We start from the raw sequence: 20,374 nt of genomic DNA, 5'->3' as shown, positions 1-20,374 counted from the left end.
CGCTGACCATACAGCTCACCCTGTAGTAAGTCTCCCTGCATCCCTTCCACTCTACAAGCCTGCTTCACCATAGTCACAGTGAAAATCAGGATGATTAGGACAAGGAAGCTTTTATGGATTCGTGACATATCAGGTAACAGAGTATTTCATACGCGATTATTTAATTCTGTAGACAAATCCTAACTAGTAAACTCTACTTTGAAGACGAAAGGACAAAAGATGAGTAATTAAGTGATTATCCTATGCCAGTTAGTGAGGGGGATTCAATATCAACCCAGGACTGACCCGAAGACCCAGGCACCTAACCACTATACTCTGGGCTCAACCTCATGCACCACTAAGTCAGTAGCTAAAGAGCCACTCCACATATAAGCAGATATTCCCACACCCAGAATTCTATACCTGAAAGCAGGCATATTTGTAGACAGAGCCTCCAGTGAGCTGGGGAACAACAGAGAGTGTGGCCACATCTACATATTGGTTAGGGAAGAGGAAGAGGTCCACACAGCAGCCTTGAGTCACACAGTCTTTGGCCAGAGTCTGATAGGTACCTGTCTGAGGCTGGAACAGAGTCTGGAGGGGAACAGAAGAAATGTCATATGTAAAATGAAAAACTCACATTTTCACGACTTTAGACCCACCACCTTGTCATTCCAGCAGTAGAAGAAAGTTGGAAGGAAAAGGAGAAAGGAAGGGAAGGAAAAAGAGAAAGGAAGGGAAGAAAAACGAAAAGAAGAGAAAATGAAAACGTGCAGGTATGTTCAGGCACACCTATAATCCCATCACACAGGAAGCAGAGACAAGATCACTACAAGTATGAGGTCAGCTAGGCTACACAGTGAGTTCCAGACCAGCCTAGACTACATAGCTAGATCAAATCTCAAAAAAAGCAAAAATGAAAAAGAAAAATTTAAGTCCACCAAAATTTTGTGAGCAGGTTGGCAGTAATAGATGGGACACGTGAGAGGGCAGATGGCTAATGTTACAAGAGTTGACATTGGAACGTTACCACCTTTCTCTGTAATGGGAGGTCTCTCTCCCTCTCAAGCCACACACCTTCTCCTTGTCTGTGTTGATCAACTTCCTGTCATCTCTATTCTTTAGCTTCCCTGGGGCCTCTGCAATGGGCAAGGAAGTGTGGAACAGAAACAGCTTTCCTGCACACTCAGCAGCCTAGGAAAAAAGATAAAATTACTCATCCATTCCTCCCTTTATTCATCCATTATACACTCATCTTTTTCTTTATATTAGGCACGAACTGTGTGAAAAGGGCTAACTTGCTAGACAGTTATCAGTCACTAAGGCTGTCTTCTAGAGGAAAGCAAGAGAGAAGGTTGCCCGGGACTCCTGCGTTACCTTAAGAGCTTCCATTCCAGCCTGGATAACCGGGGCAAATACTGTCTCTGTCTCTCTTGTGTCTGCAAACATTTCTGGGATCTGATCCAACAAGCTGAAAAGACAGAAGATGGCAGCAGAGAACCAGATGTAGCTGCCTCCATTCTCGATTCCTGGACTGAAGACTCATACCACAGCTCTGTCCACCTCCTAACCCCTCCACTCAACTCCCACTCTCTCATCTCCACCACCTGGCTCTCACCTGGTGATGACTCCACGGGACTGACACTGACCACTCTCTCATCTCCACCACCTGGCTCTCACCTGGTGATGACTCCGCGGGACTCACTAACACTGACCACTCTCTCATCTCCACCACCTGGCTCTCACCTGGTGATGACTCCGCGGGACTGACACTGACCACTCTCTCATCTCCACCACCTGGCTCTCACCTGGTGATGACTCCGCGGGACTGACACTGACCACTCTCTCATCTCCACCACCTGGCTCTCACCTGGTGATGACTCCACGGGACTGACACTGACCACTCTCTCATCTCCATCACCTGGCTCTCACCTGGTGATGACTCCGCGGGACTGACACTGACCACTCTCTCATCTCCACCACCTGGCTCTCACCTGGTGATGACTCCACGGGACTCACTAACACTGACCACTCTCTCATCTCCACCACCTGGCTCTCACCTGGTGATGACTCCACGGGACTGACACTGACCACTCTCTCATCTCCACCACCTGGCTCTCACCTGGTGATGACTCCGCGGGACTCATTGACATTGACCAGGAAGCCATCCAGCAGTGGCACGAACATGTCAGCCACATCAGATACAACCATCATCTGGGGCTGAGCCAAGGAGCTCTTCACATTGTAGAAGTGGAGCACCTTATTGTAGGTGACAAAGCCAACTCGGATTGCTGACTCTTCTGCTCCACCCTCCCTGTGGAAGGTGACACTGTTACCCAGACTGGCCACCTTCTTCACCACCCATGATTTCATGACATAATGTTCCACTTGATCAGTCAACCCAGACACCCACCATTAACCAAAGGAAAGCAGTACTTCCTCCACTCTCACCTAGGCAGGTAGTCTAAGAGTGACTTGAGCTCCTCACAGAGGAGCCGCACAAGACCAGTCCTGATGGCGTTGTAGGAGACATCAATCATAAAGATGAAGGCAGGAGGACTGGGGAATTTATTGTTCTGTAGAGGAAGGAAATGTTGAAGGCATAGGAAAACAGTAAGCAGGCCAGCAGACTAGTGGGCAATGCAGTAAGCATCAGAGGGAACCCTGACAGGTTAAGAGAAATGGTGACAGCTCTTTTGGGCTGTCTCACAATCCTCACTAGTGCCCTGCTCCTCTCCCACGACCTTCCCTCACCTTGCAGTAATCTACAGTGGCCAAGAATTCATAAGACCCCAGGGACAGCTCAGGACGGTCATAAGCATCCACACGTTTGCCAGTATGATCCAGATGTTGAAAATACTGGGGGGGAACTGTAAGGAGAATATAGTATATTACTCAAAGGTTCACCCTCAATCTTAGAATGCCAACTCCTAGCTGAACTCCTTCACATCATTCCAATACCCCAGTCCTCACCTGTGCCCTACTTTTCCAGTTCCTGAGGAATGTCCCTCATCTGTCTAACTAGAAAGAAACAATGAAGATGCAAGCCTTCCCCACAAAGCTCAGCCTCCACAGCATACCATCATTGATACAACTGCAAAACGAGCACTGGAAGCGCCTCCCTCCCTCGATGAACGTCATGAGAGGGCACATGTATGCTTTGCAGCGATTACAGCGTAGAGGGCCAGATTCACCATGGTCCACAACATATGGTGAAGCCTACGGAACAAAGGGAGGGGCTCAGATGGAGAAGACATGGTAACATGACAGACTGGAGGGAGAGGCAGCATGGCTCACTCTATCTGGAAAAGGAATACAGTAGAAGAAATGAGGACAACGATAAGGGTACTGATCCCTGGCTAAACTCCAGTGCTGGGATTAAAGGCATGCACCACCAAGTCTGACAAGTGTTACTTCTCAAGACCTAAACAAACAGCTACCTAATTTAAAAAAAAAAAATGCTTTTGCAAGGCATGGTGGCACACACCTTTAATCCCAGCACTTGGGAGACAAAGGCAAGTAGGTTTCTGAGTTTGAGACCAGTCTGGTGAGTTCTAGAACCAGGTATGCAGAGAAGCCCTGTCTTAAAGAAGAAGAAAAAAACCACTGCTTTCAGGTACTGGATTGGCAGGTGGGGGCCCAAGCCAGGTGAGGAATGGAATATTGGATATAATAGTACCTTCTCCTTTATATGCCTTCCTAATAGCCCTACCCAATTCAAGTCCCCCCCAAAAATAATAATAATGCATTTATCACCATCCAGAGATTTGACCACACAATGAGAAGTTCCTACATTTAGCTGCCTTGCCTCTAGAAATTAGGCTGTCCCTATCTATTTTGTTTTAAAACAGGGTCTCACTTATATGGTCCTGACTAGCTTTAAATTCCAAGACAGACCAGGCGGTATTGATGCACACCTTTAATCCCAGAACTCAGGAGGCAGAGGCAGGCGGATCTCTGAGTTCGAGACCAGCCTGCTCTACAGAGCAAGTGCCAGGACAGGCTCCAAAGCTAAACAGAAAAACACTGTCTCAAACTCCGCCTACCCCCCCACCCCCCCCAAAAAAAATCCATAGACAGGAATCTCAGTACCTTCCTCAATACCATGGCTTCCTCAATACCATGCCTAGTTTTCTGTTTGTTTGTTCTGAGATGGAGTCTACTGTGTAGCCAAGGCTGGGCAGAACTCAATGACTCCACGACCTCCTGTTTCAGCTTCTTGAGTGCTACAATTACAGGTGTGAGCCTCTACACCAAGCTGCCTCTGGCTCTTTTCATTTGTTCCTTCTATGAACCCTGGTCTCACAAAGTAATTTATTTGGTTTTTGCTTTCATCCCTACCACTGCTACCAAGTTTGGGCCTTGAGAAAGTAAGATACCAAAGATACCGATCCCTCCTGTTCAACCAAGATGTCTTCCATGCCAATCAGAATCCCATCTAGAAAGAAACATCATTCCCTCCATTTCTTTCATTGTATTCTAGCCCCTTCCGAGACTTACCTCCTCTAGGGGCAGCCTTGCCAGTGGCTTGATGACAGCTGCCAGAGGCACCTGAGCCTGCTTAGCCATGTCAGATGTGCAAGGGATATTGTAGGATGTGCATCGAATGTACCGGGGACTTGCATTCCCTGAAGAAAGTAGAAGATTTGAGTCATTTCCCAGAAGCCTTCTGGATAGCAGCTCTCCATTGGTGAGTCACTCCACCTCCACAGATGTTAGGAGCTGGCAGTAGCTTTTAGCCCCCTGAAGGACTGCGGGGAGGGGAGGGGAATTGGTGGGGGGAGCTGGTCTCTGGTTAAAGATCAATAAAAACAGGATCCATGGCTGACAGCCTTAGAGAATTGGCTGCCATAGGGAAACAGACATTAAAGTTCAGCTTACCTTGGTCTTTCACCAGGAAGTTGGTGGTGACTAGAGGTGGCACCTGTCCCCTTACACCAGTAACAAATGGCTCTGAACCCCGGTTGTTTCTGTCATCTTCAATAACCTGAATCTGTAGGGAAAAGTGAGATGAGTGAGATGATAAAAGAAAAAGCAGTACAGGACACCAGCAGGCCAGACTGCAGCACAAGAACAAAGAACTTGCCAGAAACCACCTCATGCACCAGGCATGCTTCCTCCTGGAGTCCACATAATGCTACAGTGCTGACCTTCCGCTTCGCAGCAGCCAGCAGAGGGTGCAGGGTGGGCCTTGGTGAGAATGGACTTTCATTGGTGAGTACCCTTTTATCCCTCCCACTTCTGATCCCAAAACCTAAGACATGATTGGATTCCATTCTCCATCCCCATCAAACTTTTCCCTCCCTTCCTCTCTAGAAGGCACACTGATTGAATCAGAGCAAGGAGAACAGATGACAGAAACCCATGTAGAAATGAATCTACCTGGAATGGCTTTAAGTCAATGAAATTAACAAGGAACACAGGGAGGAGAGAATTAAACAGGCAGAAACGATCAGGTAAGGGAAGGAGGCAAATGCTGCCTTCCTTTCAGGTGAGCATCGGTAGGTCCATAGAGGAGAGGGTAAATGTCCAATCCTTATGGCCCGATCTCAAACCTCTACTTGTACAAGACATTAAGGAAAACAAACACAAAAAGGATATGCAAAGCTGATAATCAGACCCTTGTTCAGGCTGGTGACCTTTGGTCAGTTACTTCAAGATGAGTTTGATAAAACCAGAAAAAGTAAAGGGCAAATAAGATTGTGTCCCGCAGCAGAAAGAGCTGACACTTAGAGATACACCAGAGTCTAAGACTCTCCAGATGAGAAGGTGGCCCACACTCTCCCAAAACAAGCAATCTCTTCTGCTCTTGTGAGAAATGCCATGAACCTGTACGTTCATAGCCACCCACCAGAACATTTCTTCTCACGTCAAACTGGAAGGATCTGCTGCTTGACTCTGTCTGGTTCCACCACATGCCACACACAAGCTTCTGGAGGAGGCAGCAGGACTAAAACCAAAGCTTACCATGCCACCCGCCCACCCTCAGAACCTGACCTCCATCGCCCCATACTCAAGGCACAGCTAACAGCTTGTTTTCTCTTCCATACATGGCATGTGGGCATGCATATCCTTCAGGAAGGATCTAGAATGGGAAGGGATGGCCGTGGTGGATGAGGTGGCACGAGCATGCATGAGTGGCACTAACACAGGACAGGCACACACTCCCACCCCTGCACTTACTGGACTAGGAATGGCATCAGGGTCTATTCTGTGCCTGGTTTTCTGCTGAGGAGGCAGCTCATTAAGTTGCTTTTAGTGTTTTAATAATAAAGGCAGCAGGGGTATACAGGGAGGGAGACAAAAGAACAAGAGGCAGATATTACTTCTCTAACCCTGGTGTATCAGACATGAAGAGCTGGAGCCCAGCTCGGACTGCGGAAGTCAGGGACCCAGTAGATCTGGAATTCCATGTCTCTCTGGTCCAACACTAGGCCTAACAGAAAGACCTCAGTGACTCAGACTACCATGGAGCAAGACAAGGTCGGGGGGAGCAAGCAGGAGGCAAGCAGAACTCTTTAAGGAGGCCCTACAGGAAGTTCCCTGGCAGGCCAAACCTACACCTAAGAACTCTCACACTGGAAGATGCCTTGGCTGTCCAGCTAGACTCTCCTTTCCACCACGGAAGAGAGAAGGAACAGCTGTCAGTCCTCTAGGCTTCCTAACTGTGGTAGTTCCCCAAAGGAAGAGGGAAGAGAACGGAATGGAATATGACAATGGCTAAGTATGAGGAGGTAACTGACATCGATGTTACAGACAGGATAGAGAGCGGGCCCTAAGAGGAAAAACTACTCTCTCTACCAACGTCTGAAAAGGAAGGGCTGAGGATTCCAGTGGCTCTGGGGGAGAAGCAACTTCCTCAACGAACTTTACATGTACACTGCCTTCATACACTATGACTGGTCCCCATCCACACAGCAGTGACCTGCCAGTCAATAGTAAAGGGAGCATCATTCTATATCACTACCTATATAGGAGCAGAGAGGAACCAGCGAGGTTTTCCTGCTCTGACTACCTAACAGCAGAGAGCTCCAACCTGCTTTAGCTATCAAGAAGAATGATGCCCTACTAGATCTAAGGGAGTAAGACCTGGCCACTACTACACGCACAGAATGGCAAAGATGAATATGTTATTATTATGTCCAAGAGCAACAGAACATAGGCCTCAACCCAGAGCTCTACCAACATGACTGATCACTCTTGGTTCCCCTTTCTTCTCTGTACAGCTGTGGATTAAAAATGCCCTAAAAGACATCGGGGACTTGACATTCCATTTCAAAAGTTTAGACATCACATCTGAGTTCTAAGTCTTCAAGATGAAAGTTGAAAAGGGAATGTTATTAGAGAATGCCAAGCAAACATCTCATCTAGGTCAGCCTGCTTATCTGGCAGACATGTATTTCCCCAAGACCACATAAGCACCTACTTACAGGGCTGGGGATGGCATCAGGGTCCAGGCGCTTAGGAGGCAGTGGCTGAGGAGGCCCAGGCTGACTGCCAAAGGTAGGCGTTACAGGGTATGGGCTCTCATAATTAGGCTGAGGGCCTCGAGCTGGTCCAAAGGAACCTGAGAGACAAGGGCACAAGGTTGATGAATTCAAAATCCCTTCCCTGTCTCTGCTCAAGGACTCAGGAAAATAATAGAACTCTTTGAAACAGTTTATGGAGTGTCTAAGAAAGCCACTCAAAGAAAGACAACACTATCTGAATGAACTAAGAGACAAGAAAAATGTCTTACAACCCTCACATCCTAGTAATGGAACCCCGAAGCTGTCTATCTAATTAACTACTTAGCAAATAGTACCAAGAAAAACAAACAAAAAGCCCTGAATAGCTGAAGCTTTTGGTTTCTAGCCAGATGCTGGGGAAAAACTTACCATTTTGCTGCAGCTGATAACCTGGCTGCTGAGGGGAGTGCATAGGTGGTGGTGGTACTGAGGGTCCAGTCATCTGGGTGCCTGGGGGCACAGCATGGGCAGGAGGCAAGGACACATGGTTGGGCTGGCTCACTGGGAGACTCCCAAAGCCCTGTCCAGGTGGGAGTGGACCAGTCATGGAAGGCATCTGGGGACCACCTGAAGCTGGGGGTGTGAAGCTGGAAGCCAGTGGTGGGGCAGATCGCTGGGGAGGCTGGACTCCAGGATGACCTTGAGTCTGGCTAACGGGAGGAGCCTGGCTCTGAGGATAGGAGCCGTATGGACCAGAATTAGGGAAACTTCCTGAGGCTGAGGCCAATGATGTTGGTGAACCTGAGAAACACAAGACGCAGAGGTGGAGGCCTAGTCGTTCTGCCTCATTTGATAAATTATTTCTCCTCCCAACAAAAAGGAACAAATATAACTGTCCTTGCTTCTAGAACTCAAAAACACGGGAAATAAAAAATATGCCCAGAGGAGGGCCATGGTAGCATACGCCTTTAATCCCAGCACTTGGGAGGAAGAGGCAGATGGATCTATGTGAGCTTAAGGCCAGACTGGTTTACCGAGAGAATGCCACGACAGACTACAAAACTTCACAGAAAAAGAAATAAAATAAAATAAAATAAAAATGCCCAGAACCAAAACTTATGAAAATAGCATCCTGGTCCCACCACTACTTACCATAGCCTAACCCAGAAGAGGGAGGGGCTTGAGACACAGCACCACTGATCTGCATTCCAGCAAGCTGTGCAGTCACCTGTGGACTTGTGGGGGGAGGGCCATAGGGCTGAAGCACAGCTGGCTGGTTGACCTGAGGGGCCAATGGGGACCCAAACTGCTGAGACCCTGGGACCCTGTAAAGAGAATGAAGCAGAGGTGACTACAGGGGTGAGATGTCTGTTGAAGCTGGCAGATCTTCACACAGGAAGCTACATTGTATTCTGGCATTTTATGTTCATCCTGAGATCTCTGATAGCTTCATACTTGCGTAGTTGTGGCCAACTGACTTTTTTGTTTTGTTTTGTTTTGTTTTTCAAGACAGGGTTTCTTAGTAGCTATGGAGCCTGTCCTGGAACTTGCTCTGTAGACTAGGCAGACCTGGAATGCACAGAAATCCACCTGCCTCTGCCTCCCGAGTGCTGGGATTAAAGGCGTGCACCACCACCACCTGGCTCAAATGACATTCTTGATTGTCTATACAAATAAGATTTGTGGCAAGGCTTACTCTCCTCTAGGTCCACTCCACACATACCAAGCACCCTGGGGTCAACACTATTTAGTTGACACAGATGTTATCACCTCCTTAGCCTCAGTCCTGTGTGGACAAACTGCTTCAGCCTTGTAATCTAACCTGAAGAAGGCAAAAGGAAAGGCACACATAAGCAGACCTACAGCAAGTTCCTACTCCAGAAACGCTGAGACGACTCAATTAACTCGCCTATTCAGCTAAAGTATCTATAACTTCATCTTGGAACGGTGTGAGAAGAATCAGTGAGATTAGGAAGCAGGTCAGCTGAAACTAGCATTAGACACTAACTGGGAGGATGATGCTCGCTGTTCCAAGGAAGAACTAGAGAAATGACGTACCAAGGAGCAACACCTTGTCACTTGAATAACTGTTAGATACTCAATGACAACACATTCAAATATAAATACTAATCATGCCAGTATCACTGGATACCAAGTGTAGGTAGCTGTTTGTTTTTCCCTAGTTTATTTTTTTTTTAAAGATTTATTATGTATACAGTATTCTCAGTATTCTGTCTGCATATGTGCCTGCAGGCCAGAAGAGGGCACCAGATCTATTACGGAGGGTTGTGAGCCACCATGCGGTTGCTGGGAATTGAGCAGTGTCTTAACCACTGAGCCATCTCTCCAGCCCCTCCCCTTGTTTGTTTGTTTGTTTGTTTATGTGTGCAGTGTTCTGCCTACAGGCCAAAAGAAGGCACCAGATATCCTTAAAGATGGCTATAAGCCACCGTGTGGTTACTGGGAATTGAACTCAGGACCTCTGGAAGAACAGTCAGTACTCTTAATCTATAAGCCATCTCTCCAGAAACCTTCTTTGGTTTTTTGAGACAGGGTTTCTCTGTGTAGCTTTGGAGCCTGTCTTGGAACTTGCTTTGTAGACCAGGCTGACCTCGAACTCATAGAGATCTGCCTACCTCTGCCTCCCAAGTGCAAGAATTAAAGGCATGCACCATCACTACCCAGCTCAATTTTTTTTTCCTGTGAGTGCATGCATACCCAGGGTGAGCGAGTAATAAATGTGTGGAGTTCAAAAGACAACTTTCAGATGTCAATTCTCAACGTCTACCAGGTTGAAGGAGAGTCAAGAGACCTTCTGCTGCACAGTATACTCCAGGCTAGCTAGCCCTCAGGCTTCTGCCTATTCTCCTCTCCCATCCCATGTCACTGTCAGAGTGCTGGGATTACAGATGTGCACCATGCATCTGGAATTGGTTACAGGGGTCAAACGGAGGTTGTCAGGCACTACCCACTGAACCTCCTCCCCAGCCCCTCCCCGCCTTCCTTATTTTGGCTCTACTAAACAACTAGTACTTTATGTTTGATCAGCTCCATCTGTTCTTTAGTTACCTTCAACTGGTATCTATTTTATGTGCGGGGACTTGAACCCAGTGACTCATATATACTAGGCAAGCAAGTACTATAATGGTGAACTATACCCCCATCCCTAATGCTGCTTTCAACTAATATTTCTGCTAATATTCCTCAAGCTCTTTGTTGGGCTTTGCATTAACTTGTGGTCCATAATATTGAACATACTATTAACCATACAGCAGATGCTCAATAAATCTTGTCAGACTAATTATATTACTCTAGCAGTGTAGATTAATGTTATGAGCTGCCCAGTGTTATTCTGTCGAAGTGTACCACCATACCTACATATAGCATCTATAGTTTTCTATTTAATCTAACCCTATAGCAGAATGAGACAGAGCAGAAAGAAAAAACACTGAAAGCGTGACAGAACAAGCTACAACCAAACTCTAAACCTGATTCCCAACTTCCAAGACTTAACATAGATATGTATACTTAAACAATTCTAATACAGCCAATGACATAAAGCAAATCGGAAAGTACAGCACACCACATCCAAAAGGCCCACACATATACCCTTCATGATTCCCTTCCTTTCTCCAAGGGTAAATACTCCTAATTCTCAATTACCTTCCCTTGTCTTTAAAACACTAGAGTGAGGTTTTGTTAGTTTTCAGTCTTATATAAACAGAATCATGATATATATACTCTCTGAATTTTGTATTTTTTTTTCAAATTTTTATGAAATTTATTTATGATATTCCCATTCCTCATTAAATGTTAGGCCATTAAGCAAAGTGATGGTGGCACATGAATTTAATCCCAGCAATTGGGAAGCAGAGGAAGTCAGATCTCTGTGAGTTCGAGGCCAGTCTAGTCTACAAAGAGAGTTCCAGGACAGCCAGGTCTGTTACACAAAGAAACCCTGTCTTGAAAGAAAAGAAAAGAAAAGGAAAGGAAAGGAAAGGAAAGGAAAGGAAAGGAAAGGAAAGGAAAGGAAAGGAAAGGAAAAAAAGAAAGGAAAAGAAAAGAAAGTCTCTGAGCCAGAGCGAGTAGGCCGTTTTCTTTATCTCTTCATGAGACTGCCTTTATCATTTATTAATGATAATGACCTTGCCAAACCCAATGGTCAATTCTCTGCCCTCCTTCCTGTAACAATGAACAAAGCTGATTAATCTCTTACTTTCATGAAACACTCTTTCCCTCTCGCCCCCTACCCCACCCCATACACTATATAGATTTGGCCGACATAAAACTTGCTTTGTAGACGAGGCTGGGCTGTAAATCACAGAGATCCACCAGCCTCTGTCTTCCAAGGGCTAGGGTTTTGTATGTGCCTCAGATACCTGGCCTCTCTTTAAATTTTGAATTTCACTTTATATGTTTGAGTGGTTTGGGCTTTTTTGTTTTGTTTTTTTGCATATATGTACGTGTTGTGGGATATCTGTACACTGTGTGAAAATGTATTGCTGTGATTGGTGCTATAAAAAGCTGAATGGCCAACAGCTTGGCAGGAGATATAGCAGGACTTCAGGGCAGAAATAGAATTCTAGGAAGAAGGCAGAGTTGCCAGGTAGACGTGGAAAAAGCATGACATATAGAAGATGAGGTAACAAGTCATGAGCCTCTTGACAGCATGTAAATTCATAGACATGGGTTACTTTAAGTTATAACAGCTAGTTAGAAACAAGTCTAAGCTATCAGCTAAGCTTTCATAATTAATGAGAAGTTTCTGAGCTGGGCGATGGTGGCGCACGCCTTTAATCCCAGCACTAGGGAGGCAGAGGCAGGTGGATCTCTGTGAGTTCGAGACCAGCCTGGTCTACAGAGCTAGTTCCAGGACAGGCTCCAAAGCCACAGAGAAACCCTGTCTCGAAAAACCAAAAAAAAAAGTTTCTGTGTGGTTATTTGGGAGCTGGCAGGAGGGAGATAAAAATCTGCCTACATGTATGGGTGCCAGATATGCAGATATGTGCCTGATACCCAAAGAGAGCTTGAATCCCCTGGAATTGTAGTTATCGATGGTTGTGAGACTCCGTGTGGTCTTGTGCAAGAGCTACTAACTGCTGAGTCATCTCTCCAGCCCCCCGAGACACTCTCTGTAGGCCTATCTCTTACCTTACTATCGAATCTTTCTAAGGGTGCTACTACTAACTGCTGAGTCATCTCCCCAGCCCCCCGAGACACTCTCTGTAGGCCTATCTCTTACCTTACTATCGAATCTTTCTAAGGGTGCTACTACTAACTGCTGAGTCATCTCCCCAGCCCCCCCCCCGAGACACTCTCTGTAGGCCCATCTCTTACCTTACTATCGGATCTTTCTAAGGGTGCTACTACTAACTGCTGAGTCATCTCTCCAGCCCCCCGAGACACTCTCTGTAGGCCTATCTCTTACCTTACTATCGAATCTTTCTAAGGGTGCTACTACTAACTGCTGAGTCATCTCCCCAGCCCCCCGAGACACTCTCTGTAGGCCTATCTCTTACCTTACTATCGAATCTTTCTAAGGGTGCTACTACTAACTGCTGAGTCATCTCTCCAGCCCCCCGAGACACTCTCTGTAGGCCTATCTCTTACCTTACTATCGAATCTTTCTAAGGGTGCTACTACTAACTGCTGAGTCATCTCCCCAGCCCCCCGAGACACTCTCTGTAGGCCTATCTCTTACCTTACTATCGGATCTTTCTAAGGGTGCTACTACTAACTGCTGAGTCATCTCCCCAGCCCCCCGAGACACTCTCTGTAGGCCCATCTCTTACCTTACTATCGGATCTTTCTAAGGGTGCTACTACTGACTACACTCCAACTATACACTGCCCTCTTGTTCTTCCTCATGTCTACCAAATGACTTTCCCCTTCAGAGCCTTTGCATTTGTCCTACCCTCTACTGAAAAAACGTTCTTCCCTTGGATCTTCATGGCTTACTCTTCGTTTCACTAAGGTCTCAAACATTTCCCTGAGGCTGACCTGACCCAAGCTCCTCACGAGTTACCCACAGCCGCGCCACATCTTGCATCTTTAGGAATATTTGTCTGTCTATCACCATCTATTGTGTCCCACGTTTGCCTTTCTAGACTTATATTCAGTGCTAATGAATGACTATAATGCACTTGGTAGGTTCCAGAAATTACTTTTCCATTTTCACATCCACTATCCAGTTGCATTTTTTAAACTATTAGCAGAACCCATTTGGCCCGGCAGTGGTGGCGCACGCCTTTAATCCCAGCACTCGTGAGGCAGAGACAGGCGGATCTCTGTGAGTTCGAGACCAGCCTGGTCCACAACAGCTAGTTCCAGGACAGGCTCCAAAGCTACTGAGAAACCCTGTCTCGAAAAAAAAAAACAACAACAAAAACTATTAGAAGAACCCAGACAAGGTTCTGACAGGCATAACTTCCCTCCTTCGTGTGGGAAGTCCTTCTGTATATGTGTTGCTTTTATTGGAGCTAGGAGGGAAAACTAAACTGAATACTGGGAGAAGGAAGACACAGAGTCAGTGAGATGTCATGTAGCCACCAGAGGAGAAAGACGCAAACTGCCAGTTGGAACCTTGCCTGTAGGCCACAAGCCTCGTGGTAAAATATAAAATAATAGAAAAAGATTAATTTAAGATGTAAAAGCTAGCTAGATGTAAAAGTTAGCTAGATGTAAAAATATGCTTATGCTATTAGCCAAACAGTATTGCAAATAATAGAGTTTCTGTGTGATTATTTCAGGGTGGAGCAGCTGGGATACAAACAGTATCCAGCAACACCTCCTGTAACAGGTTCTGTGCAAAGAGAGGTTTCTCAGGTTCTCATTATTTATGTAGCTTGCCTTCTGAGTCTTTTCATTTCAGAACTTGCATGTACAAATTTAACCAATTAGTCCTACTAAGTGCCTGGTCTAGTGAAAAAGGTTACACAGACAATCTGAGGTTCCTCTTCCTATTTCTCCCCTAGCATAGGCTAGTGGGGACTAGAACCACTGTGAAAATGTATGTCTGGTAAAGGGGAAAAACATTCAGGTTTACAGAAAGATAATATGGAAACAAACCCAGGTACTAACAGGGGTCCATAATAGGGCTGGACATTAGTAGTACCTGTAACCTGAAAAAAAAGAAGGCAAGGGCTGGCAACATGGCTCAGTGGGTTAAGATCTTTGTTGTCAAGCCTAAAGACTTGAGTTTGAACCCCAGAACCCACATTCTGGAAGGAGAGAACAATTCTTACAAGTTGTCCTGACGTACCACATGCACCTCATGGCATGCATGTCCACACACATCATTCATACATACAAAACAAATAAATATAACATAAAATAATTAAAAGAAGACAAACAGGATAGAAGGAAGAGAAGAAAGAATCTAAAAATGAAAAAAAAAATAGATCCCCATACATCCCTAATCCACTTTTATCACACTGATTTTAGGCTCACCCAGTACATACCTTTGCATCTGAGCCGTGGAGCTTGGCCCATTCTGTATATCACCTTGACCAAACTGGCCATATGTAGTCTGACCACAGGGGGCCTGTGCTGTTGAGGCTGGAGGTGCCCCTGAGGAAGGTGGGGCTCTTGGCACACCTGAGGGTGAAGGATAAACACTAAATGGTTAGGAAATAATTTTCTTCTCTACCTTGAGGCAGGAATGCAAAGCAAGAATCAATCACTCCAGTTGCAGAACAACTCTCACTATAGCAGTGTTTGGCATGTGGACGCCCAACAAACAGGCTACTTTCTTCAACATGTTGGGTAAGCTATGCAGAGCAACACAATGGCGGACCTCCCTCTGATCAACCTCTCTCTCAGTCTAAGACAGCCTTCAACCCTTCTCTGGAAAACACAATGGAGGACCTCCCTCTGATCAACCTCTCTCTCAGTCTAAGACAGCCTTCAACCCTTCTCTGGAAAACACAATGGAGGACCTCCCTCTGATCAACCTCTCTCTCAGTCTAAGACAACCTTCAACCCTTCTCTGGAAAGCATCTCACTCCACAACTTAGAAACTTGGAGGATACATGAGAAAGGTGGTATAGAAGATGATGAACAAGAATATAATGAATTATTCTATAAGAAACTAGGGATGTGGCACATGCCTTTAATTAGAACACTTCCAAGGCAGAGGCAGGTCAATCTCTGAGATTCAAGGCCAGCCTAGTCAACAGACTGAGTTCTAGGACAGCCAGGGCTACATAGAAATCCTGTCTCAGAAAAAATAAATAAATAGGGAGGGAGGGAGGGAAAAAGAAGAAAGAAACTAAGACTAAGGGGCTGGAGATCTGATCAGTTGCTTGCCTAGTATAAAGCCTTGGATTCCACCCCCAGTTCCACATAAAAACCTGCCTGATGGGGACTGGAAAGATGGTGTAGCCGTTTAAGACCTGGGTAATTGCAAAGGACCAAAGATCCAATCCTAGCAACCATATGGTGGCTCACAACCAATTGTAACTCCAATTCCAGAGGATCTGTTTTCTTCTTCTGACTTCTCAATACATCCATACAAGCAAAACACTCTTACCAGGAAAGAAAATAAATAAATCTAACATAAAGAACATGGTGGTGCACACCTATAATCCTGGCATTTAGGAGTCAAGAGGGGAACTGTTTCTTTGTTTGGTTGTTTTGTTTTACAGTGCTAGGTACTGAGTCAAGGGCATCATGCATGCTGGTTGTGTTGCTCCACTGAGCTATACCAACCACAAGAAAGGCAACTCCTCTGAGCGGCTGTTCTGACCCCCTCTTCTCGGCATATTTTATACATCCTATCACGCTCTTTCACTCACTTTCACGTTCAGTAGCGTTCTCCCAATCAGAGACCTTTCTTCTGCAAGAGTTCTGTCAGTACAGATGGCCTATCCTAATGTCAATGTTGTTACCTACATTCTCACGAAAGCTGGGCTCTGTCCTTTCCTGGGATCAGATCTCTCCTCCAAACTACTCTCACTAACCTTAGCCATACTGCCAGCATACAAGTGATGAGCTACTTGGGAAATCAGTGTTGAAATGTTGCTGACCCTCAGGAAAGATCAGATTCAGAAGCTGAACTTGGTCACTAACCATAACAGAACCAGAGAGATTTCCCTTCAATGACAAACCTCTCTCAGAAGACAAGGACAACTCCATTCTGATAAGTCAAACCTAAAAGAGCAGAAGTGAACTCTGTCCAATCAAAGTCCCAACCCAGAACAAGGCACTTCTAAAGAAACCAAGATCTAATTTACCACTTTACTGTTTTTCTACAGTGTGACTAAAATATTTCATTAATTTTCAAAACCTATCCATGCCTTGCCTGACTGGTACTCTTCCACTCTATTAAATCTACTTCTGAGACGGGTATGGTGGCCTAGGCCTTTAATCCCAGCACTCAGAAGGCAGAGGCAGGCAAATCTCTGAGGTCTGGGCCAGCCTGGTCTACAGAGCAAGTTCCAGGACAGGCAAGGATGAACAGAGAAACCGCATCTTGAAAAACAACAACAACAAAATATATGTGTGTGTTTGTATCTGTATGTATTTATGTATTAGATTTATATATTTTATGTGTTTAAGTGTTTTGCTCATAGCCGGGCGGGTGGTGGCGCATGCCTTTAATCCCAGCACCCAGGAGACAGAGACTGGCGGATCATTGTGAGTTCAAGGCCAGTCTGGTCTACAGAGCAAGTTCTAGGACTGATTCCATAGCCACTGAGAAACCTGGTTTCAGGGGGGGGAAAAAGGTGTTTTGCTCAGATGCATGAGTGGTGCCTACAAAGGTCAGAAGAGGGCATTAGATCCCTTGAAACTGGGATTATGGATGGCTGTGAACTGCCATGTGGATCCTGGGAATTGAACTCAGGTCCTCTACAAGAACAGAAAGTGCTCTTAACCACTAAGCCATCTCTCCAACCCCATAAAATTATATTTATGTATTTATTGTGTATGGAGATTAGAAGACAACTTCTTTTTCTCCTTCCACCGTGTGGGTCTCAGAGATTGAACGTAGGTCATTAAGTTTAGTGATAAGCACCTTTACCTGCTGAGCTACTTTTATTTATTTTATGGTTTGTTTTTTTTTTTTTTGGTAGTTCTGGGGATTGAACTTAGGATCTCATACATGTTAGGCAAGCATTTTGTTAATGATTTATATCTTCTTTTTTACTTTTTATTTTTAGACAGAATCTCATCTGTTACCTAAGATAGACTTGGACTTACTCTACGGCCCAGGTAGGTCTTGAACGCACAATCCTCCTGCTGCAGCCTCCCTCACAGGATTATAGGCCTGTGTCTGTGGAATCTACTCTCTTAAACAACATAGTGTTTGGCATTACCTAAATCTTCAATCAGCCTAACTGAAAAGTCTCTTATTAATAACTTTACAAGGTCTGCTCGGTAACAGAGAACCACATACTCTTTTTGAAAAAGTAACATAAAACAAAACACTGAGGGCTGGGAGCATAGAATCTAATGCAACACCAAGCTTCCTTATTTCACTGATAATATAAAATATCCAAGAAAAGGAAACCCAAGCAAAAGAAAATGAATGTCAGTAAAAGACCCAGGAGTACTAAAAGTCATGCATAAAAATACACTTTTCTTCCCAGATTCATTTTCAGATAAATGTGTCCCAGAGTCATTTCATAGTCAGAACCAGAAGTCAAATGAGAAGCATTCTCAGCACATACAAGGAAAAATGATTTCAGGAAAAGTTTAAGTCAACAGGCAACAGAAGAGCTATGACTACAACCCTTCCATCGAGCTCTTAATAACGCAGCCAAGTGAGGCTGTCTAGGGTGACATCCACAGAAGTGAGCTGTGATGAAATCTGGAAGACTCATTCCCATTAGATGTCTTCAGGTGGAAAGAGTCACACATATAAAAACACAGTGAGACAGACAACTCATGGGCCCTCGTTTTCAGAGGGCCAGATTCATGTTCTTCAATCACAGTCCTTAAGTAGCTTTGTCAGAGGAATACAATCTAACCCGAATACTGCTTATTCCCTTCCTTGGCTCAAAGGAATCTGGGAACATACCTTGGGGAGGTGTCTGCTGATAGCCTGGCAGTGGGCCATTGTAGGCTCCATAGGCAGGTGCTGCAGGTCCTGGTTGCCCACCATAACCGGACTGATGATACCCTGGGTAGATGGGCTGGTTCTGCCCAAATGGTGGAACAGGTGGAGCTGATTGGTTGACATTCATTATGAGTGCATCCCCAATTTGATCTTACCTATGGGGGAAGGAAAAGAACGAAACCAGTCAAAACACTTTCTAAGGAGAGAGCAACTATTCAGAGAAGAAAGGAAGAGGCAGTGATCAGTTGAACTGTAACTTCTGCCAGTCAGTACCCAGCCACTTTCCCCACGCTGTGTCACTCTGAAGAGGTATCAATTCCCACTTCAGACAGACCTAGTAGAACTAAACATCAGACATTCGCCAGTGGTATATTTCCAGTGCCTCCTCACAGAGTCCTCTGGCTGATAACTACCATGATGTTGCAAGTAAATGAAACAATGTTTCCACTTTCCATTCACCCCATAAACACTTGAGTAACTTCAAATATGCTGGGTTGTTGTTTTTTTTTTTTTAGCACTAAGGCAAAAAAAAATTTTTGATTAAAATCCTTCCCCTACAAAAAACAAACTGTAAAGTTATTGTTTGGAAGAAATGGCATTCTTTGTCTGACCTGTAATAATCCAAATGTTACTCTGACCCCAGCCTTTCCATGAAAATAGTGTATTAACCTTGCAAACGAAGCATTAAGATTAAAAAAAATGTAGCCGGTGGTGGTGCACGATTTTAATCCCAGCACTCAGGAGGCAGAGGCAGGCAGAGCTCTGAGTTCAAAGCCAGCCTGGTCTACAGAGAAAGTTCCAGGACAGTCAGAGGTACACAGAGAAACCCTGTCTTGGAAAAAAACACAACAAAACAAAACAAAAAAAAAAACACCTGAATACTTAGCAAGCAGTATTCCATTACAAAGATCATTCATTTCATCCCTCAAGCAGAGAGCTATGGGTATTCTAAATTCAAAAGCATGTCTGTAATCCGGTTTCCGTTCTAATGTTTGTTTGATAAGTCGCTATCAAAACTATTACAATCTTGATCAGCAACAGAGTTGGAGGTCCTCTCAAGAGCCATCCCAATAAGGCGGCAGCAGTTTTAAACATCCTTATCATACTAATTATTCTACAGGCAGAAGGGGCCCAGGAAGAGTGAGACCTCTCAAGTGTTGCAGTAGAACAATGGGCCTCTCTCTCTCTTTGCTAGCAAAGCCCAAAAGATGAACTACTGCCGAACTGAAAACTCTGGAACCTCAAAGCCATTTTAGGAACTGTCCTTCTAAACCCTAAACCTTGCACATGCCATCAACACTAAGCTTGGGAGACGTCCCTCTCCCCTTTAACTTCCTGAAGTCAGGAGAGAGAAGGACGGAATAAGCTTGGAGTCAAACTCCAATCTTGACTCCATTCTAGGTAGACAGTCGAGGGTGACAACCCAAAGGGGCGGGGCAAGCTTCCTAGAACTCTGAAAGTACCCGAGATGCGGAGGTTTGGGAGCTCCAGAAATTGAGATCAGGAAGCCAAACCAGCCTGTAGGGCCACGAAGAGGGCCGGTTCATTAAGCAGTAAAGACCAAGCTTCTAATGCCCTTCAACATGCTTGGAAGGCGAGGCGAGAGCCGGAACCTGGGCCAGGAGATAAAGGGAGGGGTCTGGGAGCGACCGCCGTTCACGGATGCGGGAGGTGAGGGTCTCTTCCCAGGCACCGCCCCCAGGCTCCTCCCTTTCCTCTAAAACCGGACCACAATCAGGCCAGAAATACCCTAGCCTCTCCTCAGCATTCCTCCCCACCGCGCAACCTCGCGATGCCACTCCTCACCCGGCTCCAGATCCAGGTTCGACTTCGTTCCTAACGTCAAGGCTCCCAGGCTCGACTTCCGGTTCCGAGGGGGGGCTGTAGT

At 45.5% G+C, this 20,374-nt stretch overlaps 1 protein-coding gene across 8 annotated transcripts in view; it reads right to left on the bottom strand.

Annotated features, from left to right (window-relative positions):
* The window catches only part of Sec24c (SEC24 homolog C, COPII component), a 23,836-nt gene extending 3,462 nt beyond the window's left edge, over positions 1 to 20,374 (bottom strand). The window contains exons 1-17 of one of the 8 annotated variants that reach the window (XM_075949498.1): positions 20,293 to 20,366; positions 18,448 to 18,641; positions 14,888 to 15,023; positions 8,580 to 8,752; positions 8,055 to 8,228; positions 7,857 to 7,937; positions 7,410 to 7,546; positions 6,163 to 6,231; positions 4,861 to 4,972; positions 4,480 to 4,607; positions 3,060 to 3,198; positions 2,734 to 2,849; positions 2,431 to 2,555; positions 2,102 to 2,293; positions 1,357 to 1,450; positions 1,057 to 1,173; positions 403 to 573 (exon numbers count right to left, since the gene is read on the bottom strand). In XM_075949498.1, coding sequence (XP_075805613.1) covers positions 403 to 573; positions 1,057 to 1,173; positions 1,357 to 1,450; positions 2,102 to 2,293; positions 2,431 to 2,555; positions 2,734 to 2,849; positions 3,060 to 3,198; positions 4,480 to 4,607; positions 4,861 to 4,972; positions 6,163 to 6,231; positions 7,410 to 7,546; positions 7,857 to 7,937; positions 8,055 to 8,228; positions 8,580 to 8,752; positions 14,888 to 15,023; positions 18,448 to 18,613 — 2,130 coding nt within the window. In that variant the 5' untranslated portion in view covers positions 18,614 to 18,641; positions 20,293 to 20,366. Of the gene's footprint in view, positions 1 to 402; positions 574 to 1,056; positions 1,174 to 1,356; positions 1,451 to 2,101; positions 2,294 to 2,430; positions 2,556 to 2,733; positions 2,850 to 3,059; positions 3,199 to 4,479; positions 4,608 to 4,860; positions 4,973 to 6,162; positions 6,232 to 7,409; positions 7,547 to 7,856; positions 8,229 to 8,579; positions 8,753 to 14,887; positions 15,024 to 18,447; positions 18,642 to 19,949 lie in introns of all 8 variants that reach the window. The other 7 variants (XM_075949499.1, XM_075949492.1, XM_075949500.1 and 4 more) reach the window with 7 other exon arrangements.

The sequence above is a fragment of the Microtus pennsylvanicus genome, chromosome 15 (genome assembly GCF_037038515.1).
Source record: "Microtus pennsylvanicus isolate mMicPen1 chromosome 15, mMicPen1.hap1, whole genome shotgun sequence".
In the NCBI taxonomy this organism is placed as follows: Eukaryota; Metazoa; Chordata; class Mammalia; order Rodentia; family Cricetidae; genus Microtus; species Microtus pennsylvanicus.
Note: the sequence above shows the minus strand (reverse complement) of the source record. Positions and strands in the feature narration are given on the sequence as shown.